This window comes from Cervus elaphus, chromosome 28 (assembly GCF_910594005.1).
Source record: "Cervus elaphus chromosome 28, mCerEla1.1, whole genome shotgun sequence".
In the NCBI taxonomy this organism is placed as follows: Eukaryota; Metazoa; Chordata; class Mammalia; order Artiodactyla; family Cervidae; genus Cervus; species Cervus elaphus.
In genome coordinates, this window is record NC_057842.1 from 62691533 (window position 1) to 62706995 (window position 15463).

General features: G+C 42.1%; 1 protein-coding gene across 3 annotated transcripts in view; it reads left to right on the forward strand.

Annotated features, from left to right (window-relative positions):
* Positions 1–15247, forward strand: part of RARS2 (arginyl-tRNA synthetase 2, mitochondrial) — a 67402-nt gene extending 52155 nt beyond the window's left edge. For all 3 annotated transcript variants that reach the window (XM_043890540.1, XM_043890542.1, XM_043890541.1), the window contains exons 10-20: positions 550–656; positions 1836–1931; positions 7851–7911; positions 9307–9383; positions 9885–10009; positions 10800–10867; positions 10956–11065; positions 11520–11615; positions 12560–12634; positions 14217–14280; positions 14738–15247. In XM_043890540.1, the coding sequence (XP_043746475.1) occupies positions 550–656; positions 1836–1931; positions 7851–7911; positions 9307–9383; positions 9885–10009; positions 10800–10867; positions 10956–11065; positions 11520–11615; positions 12560–12634; positions 14217–14280; positions 14738–14824 (966 nt within the window). In that variant the 3' untranslated portion in view covers positions 14825–15247. The remainder of the gene's footprint in view (positions 1–549; positions 657–1835; positions 1932–7850; positions 7912–9306; positions 9384–9884; positions 10010–10799; positions 10868–10955; positions 11066–11519; positions 11616–12559; positions 12635–14216; positions 14281–14737) is intronic.
* The last annotated feature ends 216 nt before the right edge of the window (positions 15248–15463 follow it).

The window sequence follows — 15463 nt, forward strand, 5'->3', positions numbered from 1 at the left end:
TGATGCGTGCGTGGAGAAAAGTGAAACAGAGGAGGGAGGATCAGGTGGGCTGCCGGAGCACGGTTTCAGCAAAGAACCCACATGGCTGGAGTCAGGACCGAGGTGAAGGACAGTGGGAGCAGGGCCCACGGTCGTAGAGTAGGGCTGGAGACGGGACGTGTTCCGGGCCTGTCCAGGGAAATGCCCACACCTGTGCTGTCCAGCCTGGCGGCCTCCTGCTACATGTGGCCATTGAGGCTTTCAAAGGCTCACACTTCGGTGTGAGTAGTGTGACTGGGAAACTAAATATTCACTTTTCTTTCACGTGCATTTGAATAACCACAGGTGCCTAGCAGCTCCCCTACGGGACAGCACAGTACCACTGCTGGGGGCTTGACTGGTACGGGGCCGGGGAGGGGGCCACGAGAAGGGCGGGGCGCCAGAGTGACTTGATTTAATCCTTATTTTCCCCATCTGTGTGACAGACTGTAGAGCATCCTGTTTTGTCTTAGGGTAAGATGATAGGACTTGTAAGTAACTCTTTTTCCTTTTGTTTCTGAACCCTCTTAGCGTCTAGGAGTACACTTTGATGAATATTCAGGAGAATCGTTTTATCGTGAAAAATCTCAAGAAGTCTTGAAGTTGCTGGACAGTAAAGGACTCCTGCAGAAAACACTGTATGATCAGGTTTCTGTTCTCTAGAAAGTTCTTTGTGTTCTTGGAAGTTAGTATTGGTGTATTCTCTCAGTAAAGACCGCAGTCTCTGTGCAGCCTTCCCGGCATTGTTATCATGCTTTCTGCCGTTCAGACTCGTTTCCCACAGGCTGTTTTGTGCTGCCTTAGCAGAATCCTGGTAAGCTTGGGAGGAAGACTGTTATCTTGTCTTCACATATGAGGAAGCAAGCCCAGAAAGTGTAAAGTGATCTAAGCTCACACAAACTGATAATGGTGTAACTGGAATAGGGAAATAGAACTCTTCATACTCAACCCTGCCTCTTTAAAAAGATCCCATCCTGTTCTAAAGGATTTAAAACAGCTTCTGAAAATAGCTATAAAACAACCCAAAGCTTTTGAAAGAGTAAAATGAGGAAATCAAGAAGCAGGAGCAGAAAAAATAATAGGAAGGCAGGAATGATATTAGTACGTCATGTGGCACACACTGGGATCCCGCCTCTTTGCTTACCGTAGGTTCCTGATTTAGTCTTGAGCTCGTCAGCCAGAGAAGTGGTTCCTTCATAGGAGCCCAGGCGTGTGTAACACAGAAGCAGACCAGTTGCTTAGATGTACCCCTTTTCATAGCCCCAACGAGCAGCTTCTCTCAGCATCCTCTTAAGAAAGACAAGAGGGTGTGGTTCACAGCATCCTCAATAGTGTCCTTAATGAAAATTTTTAGATGGCCATATACAGATTCTAATTTTTGATTGGGCAGGAAAGACAGTAACAAAATTTGGTAATTTTATTACTCATAGTTACTCTTGCATGTTAAAAACTAACCCAATATTGAGTGTTAAAATAACTTGGATTTGAAGAACATGTTTCATGGTTAAACTGTAGTTGAAATCTCGTTTTCAACTCACTATGTTAAAGTATGAGTTTAACAGTGTGAGTTTAGTTACCTCATCCAAAGCTACATAATTTAAAATGCTAAGTAAATATTAAACCAAACACCTACTCTTAATAGTTATTCAAGTGCAGATTGCCTCCTGTTTTTCTTCATTGTTGGTTATACTGCTTATTGCTACCTAAGGAATAAAAATAGCTTCTGGTTTGCCAAAGATAAGGTTACAGATACTGTATTGTTAAAGGTCTTAATCCATTATGTTGTTTCAGAATTACCTTTTTTTTGCATTTTCTAGAAAAGGCACTGCTGTAGTAGATCTTTCAGGGAACGGTGACCCCTCTGCAATTTGTACTGTAATGCGAAGTGATGGGACGTCTCTGTATGTGACCAGGTATGTGTCTTACATGGAGCTCATCGTTAGAACGTATGATCTCATGTTCTTTGTTCTAGGATTAATGTAAGAGAAACCATTTCATTCTCAAAACTGTTATCAAATCCTACTTTCTTAAAATCTCTTGTTTTCATCACTCAAGATATATTTATTGAGTTTATTTTTATTGCCATTTATAGTTCCTGGAAAGGTTTAATATCATCAGAAAAGTAAGTGGAAAACTGTTTATCATTAAACATCATAGACTTCCAGAGATGAATACACTGTTCTACAGACTATAAAATTGAAGTACCTTGTTGCCAACTACAAATATTGTATATGTGCACATTTCCAGAGTGCACATGCTGCCAGGAGCTCATGTTGGCTCAGTGGCATCGTCGCTCTGTAACGATCATCTAACAGGCACAGAAGCGCCAGTCCTCGTTCTGATTTGTGGTAAAATGGGCCACGGGAGAAGTAGGCCATGGCGCTTACATTTTGTCATCTCTCTCCAAGAGGAGCAGTCTTTATTTATCCGTCTTCCCTGGTGGCTCAGATGGTAAAGAATCTGCCTGCAATGCGGGAGACCTGGGTTCAATCCCTGGGTCGGGAAGATCCCCTGGAGGAGGGCATGACAACCCACTCCAGTATTCTATCCTGGAGAATCCCCATGGACAGAGGAGCTTGGCAGGCTACAGTCCATGGGGTCGCAAACAGTCGGATAGATGTGACTGAGTGACCAAGGACAGCACAAGTTTATCAAGCACCCTTATTTCTGGGACAAAGCTAATAGGAAGGAGAAGACAGGACAATAAAAAAGCCACACAAGCAAAACACAGCCAGACTCGAGAAATTTATTTATAAGAAATGTAACAGGGAATTAAATCTGTTATCTTGTAATAAGCTATCAGTTCAGTTCAGTTGCTCAGTCGTGTCCAGCTCTTTGCGACCCCATGGACTGCAGCATACCAGGCCTGTCCATCGTCAACTCCTGGAGTTTACTCAGATTCATGTCCATTGAGTCAGTGAGGCCATCCAACCATCTCATCCTCTTATTCCCTTCTCCTCCCACCCTCAGTCTTTCCCAGCATCAGGATCTTATCAAATGAGTCAGCTCTTCGCATCAGGTGGCCAAAGTATTGGAGTTTCAGCTTCAGCATCAGTATTTCCAATGAATATTCAGGACTGATTTCCTTTAGGATGGACTGGTTGGATCTCCTTGCAGTCCAAGAGACTCTCAAGAGTCTTCTCCAACACCACAGTTCAAAAGCATCAATTCTTCTGTGCTCAGCTTTCTTCACAGTCCAACTCTCACATCCATACATGACCACTGGAAAAACCATAGCCTTGACTAGATCAACCTTTGTTGGCAAAGTAATGTCTTTGCTTTTTAATAAGCTGTCTAGGTTGGTCATAACTTTTCTTCCAATGAGTAAGTGTCTTTTAATTTCATGGCTGCAGTCACCATCTGCAGTGATTTTGGAGCCCCAAAAAATAAAGTCTGCCACTGTTTCTCCATCTATTTGCCATGAAGTGATGGGACCGGATGACATGATCTTTGTTTTCTGAATGTTGAGTTTTAAGCCAACTTTTTCACTCTTTTATCAAGAGGCTCTTTAGTTCCTCTTCACTTTCTGCCATAAGGGTGGTGTCATCTGTGTATCTGAGGTTACTGATATTTCTCCCGGCAATCTTGATTTCAACTTGTGCTTCATCCAGCCCAGCATTTCTCATGATGTACTCTGCATAAAAGTTAAATAAACATGGTAACAATATACAGCCTTGACGTACTCCTTTTCCTGTTTGGAACCAGTCTGTTAATGTCCAGTTCTAACTTTTGCTTCCTGACCTGCATACAGGTTTCTCAAGAGGCAGGTCAGGTGGTTTGGTATTCACATTTCTTTCAGAATTTTCCACAGTTTATGTGATCCACACAATCAAAGGCTTTGGCATAGTCAATAAAGCAGAAATAGATGTTTTTCTGGAACTCTCTTGCTTTTTCGATGATCCAGCGGATGTTGGCAATTTGGTTTCTGGTTCCTCTGCCTTTTCTAAAATCAGCTTGAACATCTGGAAGTTCACGGTTCATGTATTGTTGAAGCCTGGCTTGGAGAATTTTGAGCATTACTTCACTAGTGTGTGAGATGAGTGCAATTGTGCGGTAGTTTGAGCATTCTTTGGGATTGGAATGAAAACTGACCTTTTCCAGTCCTGTGGCCACTGCTGAGTTTTCCAAATTTGCAGGCATATTGAGTGCAGCACTTTCACAGCATCAGCTTTTAGGATTTGAAATAGCTCAACTGGAATTCCATCACCTCCATTAGCTTTGTTCATAGTGATGCTTCCTAAGGCCCACTTGAGTTCACATTCCAGAATGTCTGGCTCTAGGTGAGTGATCACACCATCGTGATTATCTGGATCATGAAGACCTTTTTTGTGCAGTTCTTCTGTGTATTCTTGCCACCTCTTAATATCTCTGCTTCTGTTAGGGCTATACCATTTCTGTCCTTTATTGAGCCCATCCTTACATGAAACGTTCCCTTGGTATCTCAAATTTTCTTGAAGAGATCTCTAGTCTTTCCCATTCTGTTGTTTTCCTCTATTTCTTTGTATTGATCACTGAGGAAGGCTTTCTTATCTCTCCTTGCTATTCTTTGAAATTCTGCATTCAAATGGGTATATCTTTCCTTTTTGCGTCTCTTTTCAGAGCTATTTGTAAGGCCTCCTCAGACAACCATTTTGCCTTTTTGCATTTCTTTTCCATGGGGATGGTCTTGCTCCCTGTTTTCTGTACAATGTCACGAACCTCCGTCCATAGTTCATCAGGCACTCTGTCTATCAGATCTAGTCCCTTAAATCTATTTCTCACTTCCACTGTATAGTCCATAAGAGATTTGATTTAGGTCATACGTGAATGGTCTAGTGGTTTTCCCCACTTTCTTCAATTTAAGTCTGAATTTGGCAATAAGGAGATCATGATCTGAGCCACACTTAGCTCTTGGTCTTGTTTTTGCTGACTGTATAGAGCTTCTCCATCTTTGGCTGAATAATCAATCTGATTTTGGTGTTGACCATCTGGTGATGTCCATGTGTAGAGTCTTCTCTTGTGTTGTTGGAAGAGGGTGTTTGCTATGACCAGTGCGTTCTCTTGGCAAAACTCTGTTAGCCTTTGCCCTGTTTCATTCCATACTCCAAGGCCAAATTTCCCTGTTACTCCAGGTGTTTCTTGACTTCCTACTTTTGCATTCCAGTCCCCTATAACGAAAAGGATATCTTTTTTGGGTGTTAGTTCTAAACGGCCTTGTAGGTTTTCATAGAACCATTCAACTTCAGCTTCTTCAGTGTTTCTGGTCTAGGCAGAGACTTGGATTACTGTGATATTGAATAGTTTGCCTTGGAAACAGAGATCATTCTGTTGTTTTTAAGATTGCATCCAAGTACTGCATTTCGGACCCTATTGTTGACTATGATGGCTACTCCATTTGTTCTAAGGGATTCCTGCCTACAGTAGTAGATACAGTGGTCATCTGAGTTAAATTCTCACTCATTCCCATCCATTTTAGTTCACTGATTACTAAAATGTCGACATTCAGTCTTGCCATCTCCTGTTTGACCACTTCCAATTTGCCTTGATTCATGGACCTAACATTCCAGGTTCCTATGCAATATTGCTCTTTACAGCATCGTACCTTGCTTCTGTCACCAGTCACATCCACACCTGGGTGTTGTTTTTGCTTTGGCTCCATCTCTTCATTCTTTCTGGAGTTGTTTCTCCACTGATCTGGACTATATTCTTCAGGAATACTGAATTGCTATGCTGTACATCTGAAACTAATACAATATTGCAAGTCCACTAGACTTAAATAAAAAAGAAAGAAATGTGTCCACTCAGAATGGAGACTCTGTAACTATTCTTCTCTGATATCTTTTGCAGAGCTATCATTAGGTCCAGATTTTCCTGTCAATTTACCTTAATACCTGTACTTTCCACTTTTTCTTTGGGAGAATAACTGTCTTTTTTGCCAGGTGTAGAAATGTTTGACTTTTCACCTTGCTCTAATTTCAGTTGTTTCTGCCCCTTTGATGGTTTGCTTATAGAATCAAACTGTGTGTGTGCATGTGAGTTAAAGGAATTGTTATAACAGACAGACAAGAGTACAGGATGAAACTGACAAGAGCACAGGCTGAGACCTGCGTGTTTGTTCTGAGACCGTGATCATCAGTCACTTAACTTCTCTGGGCCGTGATTCCCTACGTGGTGAGCGAGACCTGAACTCAGTGACCTGGCATTTCTGTCAGCTTCCAAATTCAGATTCTACAAACTCAGCCTAGGACTTTTTCTTACATTCATCTCTTTTTTTCATTGGATCAAAAAGTTTCTCTTCATTTTTGTCCTTGGGTCAAATAGAAAAATATAATGGAGGTGTATATTTATGACTTCATTTTTGGGATAATCTGTATCAGTGTTTTACAACCATCTTTTATTGTAACACTTCTCAAGAGCGTTTTTAGCCATATTTTTCTTTGTGCCCACCCTCATGAAATTTTATCACCACATATTTGTCTGGATTACATACATACGTGTTTTATACATATGTAAGAATTTTTTTTGGCCCCTCACAAGACAGTTTTTGCCTCCATTCAGAATTCATGCTCTGTTATATCAGGAGCATGAGGTGAGTACAAATGGCATATTGATGACTCAACATTTCAAAGACCTAGGAGCTTTTAAAAATTCTTCCAGCATCATGTAGTGTTAAGCAAAAATATCTTTAATTTTTTTTCTTGCAGTTTACTGAGATACAATTGGCATATAGCACTGTGTAAGTTTAAGGTGTACAGCCTAATGACTTACTTATATACATCATGAAATGTTTATCAGAGTAGACTTAGTGATCATCCGTCATTTCATGTAGATAACAAAAGTAAAGAAATAGGAAAATTTTTTTCCTTGTGACAAGAACTGTTGGGATTTACTCTTAACAACTTCATTATGTAAAATATGGCAGTGTGAATTTATCATTTTGTACATCATATAAGTTTATCTTTTACCTGTGAGTTTATACCTTTTGACTACCCAATTCTACCCCCCATCCCTTCCCTCTAAAATTCTACAAATCTAGTCTCTTTTTCTGTGAGTTTGTTTTTTAATTATTATTGACCTATCACACTGTTAGTTCCTAGTTCATAGCAATGTAAGTGATTTTGTTTTTCTATATATTCAAAATGATCACCATGGTAAGTCTAGATACAATATGTCATCATACAAGGTATGACTTACTTATTGACTGTATTCCCCATAAGGTAATTAAAGTAACTTGTAAGTTCAATATTTAAATAATGTTTACTTAAAATTTCATAGTTTATGGGTTTGTTACTTTTAATATTTCATATTGTGTGCAAACTGGATACTTAACCAGAGATAAGTAGAATTTTAGTCAAAAGAATTTATGGTATTTTTCAAATACTTTAGAAAATATTGCTTATGAGTGACCCAAGGCTTTGGAAGAATACCTAGAAGACACCTGTTCAGGTGTTGTATCCCCTCTGCTTTAAGTATGTTCTAAGGAAAGCACATCGCTGAAAAGTGACAGGAAGGCGATTCTTTCCAGTAAAGGCTTAGCAAATCGTAAAGCGTTTACCTGCAAACACTTTGCCTGGAGCTATTTAGTTATTATTACTACTTGTCCCAGAGCTTTTATTTATTTTTGATCTTTGCACAGCACTTTCATAATTCTTTTCCCAAAGCTGATTTTGTTATTATTGCTTTGCAGCTAAGCATGGTATTGGGATGATAGAAGCATGGGTCCTATACCTGAGGCTGAGGAATAACAGTCGCTCTTAATTAGAAAAGTTTCATTGCTATTAAGTAAGTGAAGCAAATTATTACCCAGATCTGCATAGTAAGTTAATCTACGGTCATTTTTTTTTTTTTTTCAGAGATCTTGCAGCTGCTATAGATCGAATGGAAAAGTATAATTTTGATAAAATGATCTATGTGGTAAGTAATCACAATAAAAAACAAAAGGTTATGATGCCTGCCTCATGAAAACTGCAGAGATAGAAACTGAAAGCCCTGTTGAAAAACTATGCAAAAATAATTTGTCAAACTGTAGAAAGAATTCAGTGGTGTGTTTATGGTGGCAACCACTATGTTTTAAAAAAAAAACTTTAAAAATGAAACTGTTCACATTGCTTCATATTAAAAGAAAATTACACAAAAGAATGGTTATGTGTAATGAATATATATGTGTCATAATGCATTTTTTAAAACTAGCGTTTTATATTAAATATTTTAGGACTCACGAGTTTCAGAATAGTAGTTTCCATATTACCTTCACTCTTCCTCAAAGATAATATCTTATAAACGATGATACTTTGTTGACACCAGGAAACTAACATTGGTAGACACCCTAATTAAATTTCACCAATACTTACAGACACTTGTGTTAGGGTCTGGATTGTGGAAGGATGGGGGGATGGTTATGAAATTTTATCACATGTATATTCGGGTAACCTTCACCACATTCATAATACAGAACTGTGCCATCACAAAACAACTTCTTCTATGGCAGCCCCTCAGTGATCATGCCTTCCCCCGAGCCTCACCCCGGCAGCCACTGCCTGTTCTTCACCATACAGTTTTGTCACTTTGAGAATGTTCTGTAAATGGATTCACATTAGGTAACCTTTTGAGGCTGGCTGTTTTCACCCAGTATAATGAATGCCCTTGAGATTCACCCAAACTATTGCATATGTCAGTGGTTTGTTCCTTTTATGCTGAGTAATATTCTAGTCTCCGCTTCCCTTCCTTTCTTTCCATGTGAAACCTTCGTTTCTCCTAAGGGTGGGGGTGGGGGTGGGAATTGCTTTTAAATATCTCTTTAGTGCTTGGTTTGGCCTCCTTGGAGATAAGGGTCCCCATGGCTGAGAGAGGAGTGATTCAGGTGGAATATTCAGTGGGGCGCTGCAGCTCTCCCTGCTCTTGCAGAGCGCTCTGCTTAGACATTCTTCCAGTGGCATCCTCTTCATATGTGTATTTAAAACTGATCTGCTGATAATGACTCCAGCCTGTCAAAACTCAAATATTTTAGTATGATTTATGTCCAACATATTGTAGATTTAATGGGCTTCCCTGGTGACTCAGTTGTAAAGAATCTGCCTGCCAGTGCCAGAGACATGGGTTTGATTCCTTAGGTCTGCAAGATCAACTGGAGAAGGAAATGGCAACCTACTCCAGTATCTTGCCTGGGAAATCCCACGGACAGAGGACCATGGTAGGTCCAGTTCATGGGGCCGCAAAGAGTTGGACACAACTTAGCGGCTAAACAACACCACTGTAGATTTAACTTATCACCGTTCTTTTATTTAAATACACTTTTTTTTTTTTCTCAAGACAGATAAAGGGCAAAAAAAGCATTTTCAGCAAGTGTTCCAAATGCTGCAGATCATGGGATATGACTGGGCAGACAGGTACGATCTGCATGATTCTAAAGTGCCTTCTCAAGAACATTCAACTGTTGCTAGATCAGCCATGTCCAAAAATGTACCAGGTTGTTAGACTTTCGTTCAAACTTTACTTGTTTCAAGCTGTTAGTGTGGAAAAACATTTGTTCTTTGCACTTAGTTTTATTATTGCACGGTTATATTGATTTCTATCTTCTAAACATTTAATAAATGGTTTTATTAGATAACTGCTCTCAATGGCTTGATTTTCAAAATGCTTAATTCCGATCTCCTTTTTTTCATAAAGGCAACTAAAAATCTAATCATCCCCTGTGACTGTGAAGTGAGGCTGTGTGTTTAACATCTTCTGTGTGGTGTTCTGGCACGCAACACATCACAGCATGTTTCACTTTTTATTGATTACAGGAGTTAGAAGCTCAGACTGTTCTCTATAAATGTCTTGTTACATACTTTGATCAGCAGCTTCTTCCGTTTTTAGTGAACTAAATGCCTGCTGCTCCATTTCAGGTGCCAGCACGTGCCCTTTGGGGTAGTGCAGGGAATGAAAACTCGGAGAGGAGATGTCACTTTTCTGGAAGATGTTCTAAATGAGATTCGATTGAGGATGCTACAGAACATGGCTTCTATTAAGAGTAAATTCATTGTTTTGTTACAGGCGTAACTTACGTCCACTCTTCTGTTTTGCTGGACTTCTAGTGCAGTGTGATTTATTCTGACCATCCCTCCTTGGAACTTTCACTAACCTTGTCAAAAATAGCTTCACTAATTGAGGGCTCCAGGGTTTGGTGCTTGCTACTTGGCTCTGGTTTGGTTCAGTAATGTGAATCGATACACCCCGAGCCTCTTTGCCCAGGCAGCTCCAGCATCGTCACGCCACAGCTGGAGTGATCATGCAGAGTTCCTGTATTCCACAACTGAAGCAAGTCACAAGTCTCTTGGCTTTGTGTAAGCTTCACCCTTGGAAAAAGAAGGAACAGAAGTAAAGAAGTCTAATGTCTTACATGGGATATTTGTAAGAAAAATCATGTCTCTTCCCTTTTAATGAAGGCTTGGGAAACATCATTATCAAAGTTAAGTCTGCCCAAATTAGGAGAGTCAAGTACCCACTGTGCCCGTTTGTTCTTGATGCTGTCCACATACGTTTTGGCGGGTTTCCCCAGGTGGCGCTAGTGGGAACGAACCCGCCTGCCATTATAAGAGACAGAGGTTTGATCCCTGGGTTGGGAAGATCCCCTGGAGGAGGGAATGGCTACTCAACCCAGTATTCTTGCCTGGAGAACCCCACGGGCAGAGGAGCCTGGCGGGCTACGACTGAAGAGTGGACACGACTAAAGCAGCTTAGCACTCAGCGCACCTGCAGTTCAGCCCTGGGTCTTGTCCAGTTTCACGCAAGGTGACCGCAGCTACCTCTGTCCGTTTCAGCGACCAAAGAGCTGGAGAACCCCCAGGAGACAGCAGAGCAGGTGGGACTCGCAGCCCTCATCATTCAGGTCTGTGGAAACTGCTTCCGGGGGGCGGGGAGAGCCTTTGAATGGGTGCTGCGACGACTCCGCATGCTGAAGGTTTCCTGTGTTTTAGGACTTCAGAGGTTTCCTGCTGTCTGACTACCAGTTCAGCTGGGATCGTGTTTTCCAGAGCCGCGGGGACACGGGAGTCTTCCTGCAGTACACACACGCCCGCCTCCACAGGTGACACGGGCCGCGGGGAAGTACAGGATGGCTCTGGCCTCCTCAGGGTGAGGCCTGGGTGGAGTGATTCCAAGACCAAAGGTGCTGTTTTCTGCACTTCTCCCACATCTGACATTCAAAGCTAGGTGAAGTCCGGTGGACCTCCTGTTATATGTGGATCTTGAGAGGTTTTTTGAACATTTATTTATTGCACACCTATGTAACAATGCTTTCCTGTATATTACCTTACTTAGCACTCAGAATAATCCCGCCAAGGAATATACTCCATTTTCAGATGAAGAAACAGATTTAGGAAAAATGGAGGCATCGAGTCAAACAATGTTAGCTTCCGAGTCTAGGACTAGATTAAGGAGAATGAGAGTATGCATGCTGGGATGATGTTCCTTACTTGCAATTACTCGTACCCCAGCTGACTTGCTTAATCCTTTGTTGTGTTTAAACTTCTTGACAACAGTCTGGAAGAGACTTTTGGATGCGGCTATCTCAATGACTTCAACACTGCCTGCTTACAAGAGCCGCAGTCTGTTTCCATTCTCCAGCATCTTCTCAGGTATGGGGTCCTCACGAGGTCGTCTGCTGCTGCTCCGTGAGGGACTGTCGTCATTTGCTGACCACTGAAGTGAACAGGCCAGTGACTGCACACAGCCCTTCTCCAAAGATGTGACCAAAGAGTGAGCGCCTGCCTTTAGAGAGCAGACAGAGGGCGTGCTCACGGCTGATCCTGAGGCTTTAAAAATAGCATCACCGTTGAATCAGCCCAGATGCGTAACATCCCTTAGATCACAGTATGAGAACGTAAAGCCTGGTGAAAGCATAACCTTTTACGTTTCAGAAACGATCATCTTCTCACCCTCTGTGATGAGTGGAGGCAAGTCCCTGCCCTTGTGCACCTTCCCTGAGACCATAAGCCTTTCATTTGCTCTTGGCTCCGGTGAAGCCTCAGATATAGGGGGCAGGGGGCCATGCCTCTGCGCCCGCACCGGCATCATCGGTGAAGCCATGCTTGTCAGGAGAGACTGATGATCTCGGGGAGACCTGGAAGGGATGTGGGTGCTTAGCAACAAGGGCGTTTTCTCTTTTTGCCACACAGTGGTCTGCGGTTCTTTCCTGGGAAGAGGGGTTAGTTTACTTACATTTGGCTTACTTTGAGGAAAAAAATAAGCCAACCTGGTTTTCTTGGCAGTGAAAAGACTCTCCTCGATTATGTTCCTAAACATGGCTGGAGCCTGTGTACATTTAACAGCTATGATTTAAGTCCTTGCTTTAGGCTAGGCCCACAGGATTTCAAGATAATTTAAAAAGTACCTGCCATGGAGGTATTTGTAAGAAAGAAAAATGTGCCTTCACCTTCAAATTTACACAGGTTGTTTTTCATATGTCTAATACCGCTAATGATATCAAGTCAACCTTTCACTCTCTTTGTCTTAGCATCTTAGCTGAGTGTAATACGTGCCCAGCCTTCCCTGCCGCCCACTCCTCTCCTCTTTCTTTTAGGTTCGACGAGGTGCTTTATAGGTCATCTCAGGACCTTCAGCCCACGCACATTGTCAGCTACCTTCTGACTCTAAGGTACTTCATAAACTTGCTATTTTCAGGCATTAAGTGTTTGAGACCTGATATGACAAAGGACCTTTCTTTCATCTAAAGGCTTCCCATAGACAAGTCTGTCAGCCTGAACAATTACACTTTAGGTCCCAGGGCTTCTCACTTCCTCTTTGCACGTTAGCAGTTCATGTCCGTTCACTCAGTGACTGAAGGTCCTGTCACTGCTGTCCAGTGAACGGGAACCAACAGCTACATCGTGGACGGGCACAAAGGGTGCATGTTAGGACAGAGTGGACATGAGGGCCGACGTTAGGGCTCTCAGCCAGCCTCGAGATTTCAGAGCGGACTTCTCAGAGGAGGGGTGTAGATGTGAGTCAGGAGGAACAAGGTGGCAGAGAAGGAAAAGCCCAGAGCTGAGCGAGAACGCGATGCGTGAAGAGCACTGCAGAGGCAGCTCTGGGGGAAACGAGAAGCCACCCGCAGCCTCTGGCTGTGTCCTGAAGCGTTGCGGCTCATGCTCGGGACAGTGAGGGCCATAAAAAGGTTCTAAGCAGAGGCACAGGAAAGTCAGTCTGATCGAGGGTAGAGGATGAATTGGAAAGCGAGTAGGTGACCCTTTGATAGAAGTTTCGCAGTGCTGGTTTTAGAAACTCTAAATAGAGTTTGACTCTTACAGCAACAAAGTTGTATCTTCTTATAAAGCTATTTAAGAAAGGAAGTATTTGCTTTCACTCAAGATTTATTGAAATCAGATTTACTGGGACTTTTTCTTGACCATGCTTTCTACCTGTCTTCCCCAGATTTACAGGTTTTTGTTTTCTTTTAATTTCCACTTAGACATATAGACATGAAGAAGCCAGAAAATCTCTATTGTCACTTAATCATTAAAACCAATGTCATAAGCATCATTTCTCTGGCACAGTATTGTTCTTGCTGCCGTAACGTAAACAGAAAAAATACTTTAAGAGTGGCCAGTGTGTGCAGAATGGGCTGATAACTAGTCCTACGCCACCACCTCACTATACAGAGGAGACAGGCCAGGCTGTTACACATCTCATCCTGAGGGATGCCTAAGTAAAGGAAAGCTAATATTAGAAAATAATCCCCTATACTTATAAAACAGTGAAATCATAACCTTAAAGAAAACGAAATTGTAATCATAGCACCCAGCATTATCAACAGTAGCATTAGTGTTGGTCGCTCAGTCGTGTCTGACTCTCTGCGACCCCGTGGACTGTAGCCCAGCAGGCTCCTCTGTCCATGGGATTCTCCACGCAAGAATATCGGAGGGGATAGCCATTCCCTCCTCCAGGGGATCTTCCCAACCAGGGATCTTACCTGGGTCTCCTGCATTGCAGATCTTTTGCCATCTGAGCTACCAGGGAAGCCCTAATAGTGGAACCAGGACCAAAACTCTAAATCTGGAGTTTGGTTTGTTTCACTTTGCCAGTTAGTGACAAGCAGTGAATTCAGTCTCATCCCTGCAGCTTTGGAAATATCCTTCAGTGGCCCTGGGCCTTGACCTGTCTGAACTGAGGGGGTGAGGCGAGATGTCGGGCTCACAGGTCACTCCTGCTGGTCCTGACCCCGGTCTCTCCTCTCTCAGTCATCTCGCCGCGGTGGCTCACAGGACGCTGCACGTCAGAAGCAGTCCTCCCGAGGTGGCCGGGGTACGTCGCGTCATTTCTCCCTGTCGTCTCTGGCGTCCTCAGCCTGTGGTCACTGAGTCAGTCTGGTAGATGTTCCTGGAGCAGCACCCTGTCGTCAGACGGCGGCAGCTGCTCGGATGCTCAGGCAGTCACTGAGTTAGGCTGTAACAGTCACTGTTACTTCCCACCACAGACACACGCTCCTGCGTCCAGTGAGTGGCGAGCTCCCCTCGTCTGAAGCTCTGCTTCACGGTGTGACTGTCACTCCCACCCCACCACCCTGAGTACCAGTTTTCCCGAACAAATTCTAGGAATTTGTCTTTCTTTGCTCACAGCCAACCCTCGGGCACTTGGAGATATTGTTCCTACTTTAATTTAGAAGAATGTTAGAATTACTTCTAAAAGCAATTTTACTTACTCAGTTACAGTTAGCCTGTTACTGAATTGACCTTTGATCATTCTTTGATTTATTTTGTAGGCCAGACTTCACCTTTTCAGAGCTGTCCGCTCAGTCCTAGCCAATGGAATGAAACTTCTTGGAATAACACCTGTATGTAGAATGTAATTTCTAATTGAATTGCTTTTAAAATACTAAATTCTAGTTATCTATTCTTATATGCCTTGCCATTTAGAATAGAATTGAAACTATTATTCTGTGTCAGAATCTGTATTTTATTGTCTACATATTATTAAGTGATTTGTCAACTTATTAAATCTTTATCTTTAAAAAAAAATCATCTGAGTTCCCTCATGGTCAATAAGTACTAAACAGACTTCTATAAAACTAAGTGAAGTCTTTTTAAAGTCACTTTGGTCTACTGGAGACAAAGGGCTAGAGTTTAAACTCTGGCTTGAGGGGTTTTTGCTTTTTAATAGAAGTACAGTTGGTTTACAATGTGACATTAGTTTCAGGTGTACCTAGTGATTCACTGTTTTTATATATTACACTGCATTTAAAGTTAATACAAAATGACTGTATTTCCCTGTGCAACTCGATATATCCTTCTTCTTTACCTGTTTTATACATAGTAGTTTGTATCTCTTAAGCTCTACCCCTTTCTTGCTTCTCCCCACTTCCCATTGGTAACCACTAGTTTGTTCTCTGGATCTGTGAGTCTGTTGTATTATTTCTGAGATTCCACATGTAAGTGATGACAAGAGTATCTGTCTTTCTCTGACTTATTTCACTAAGCATAACAACTCT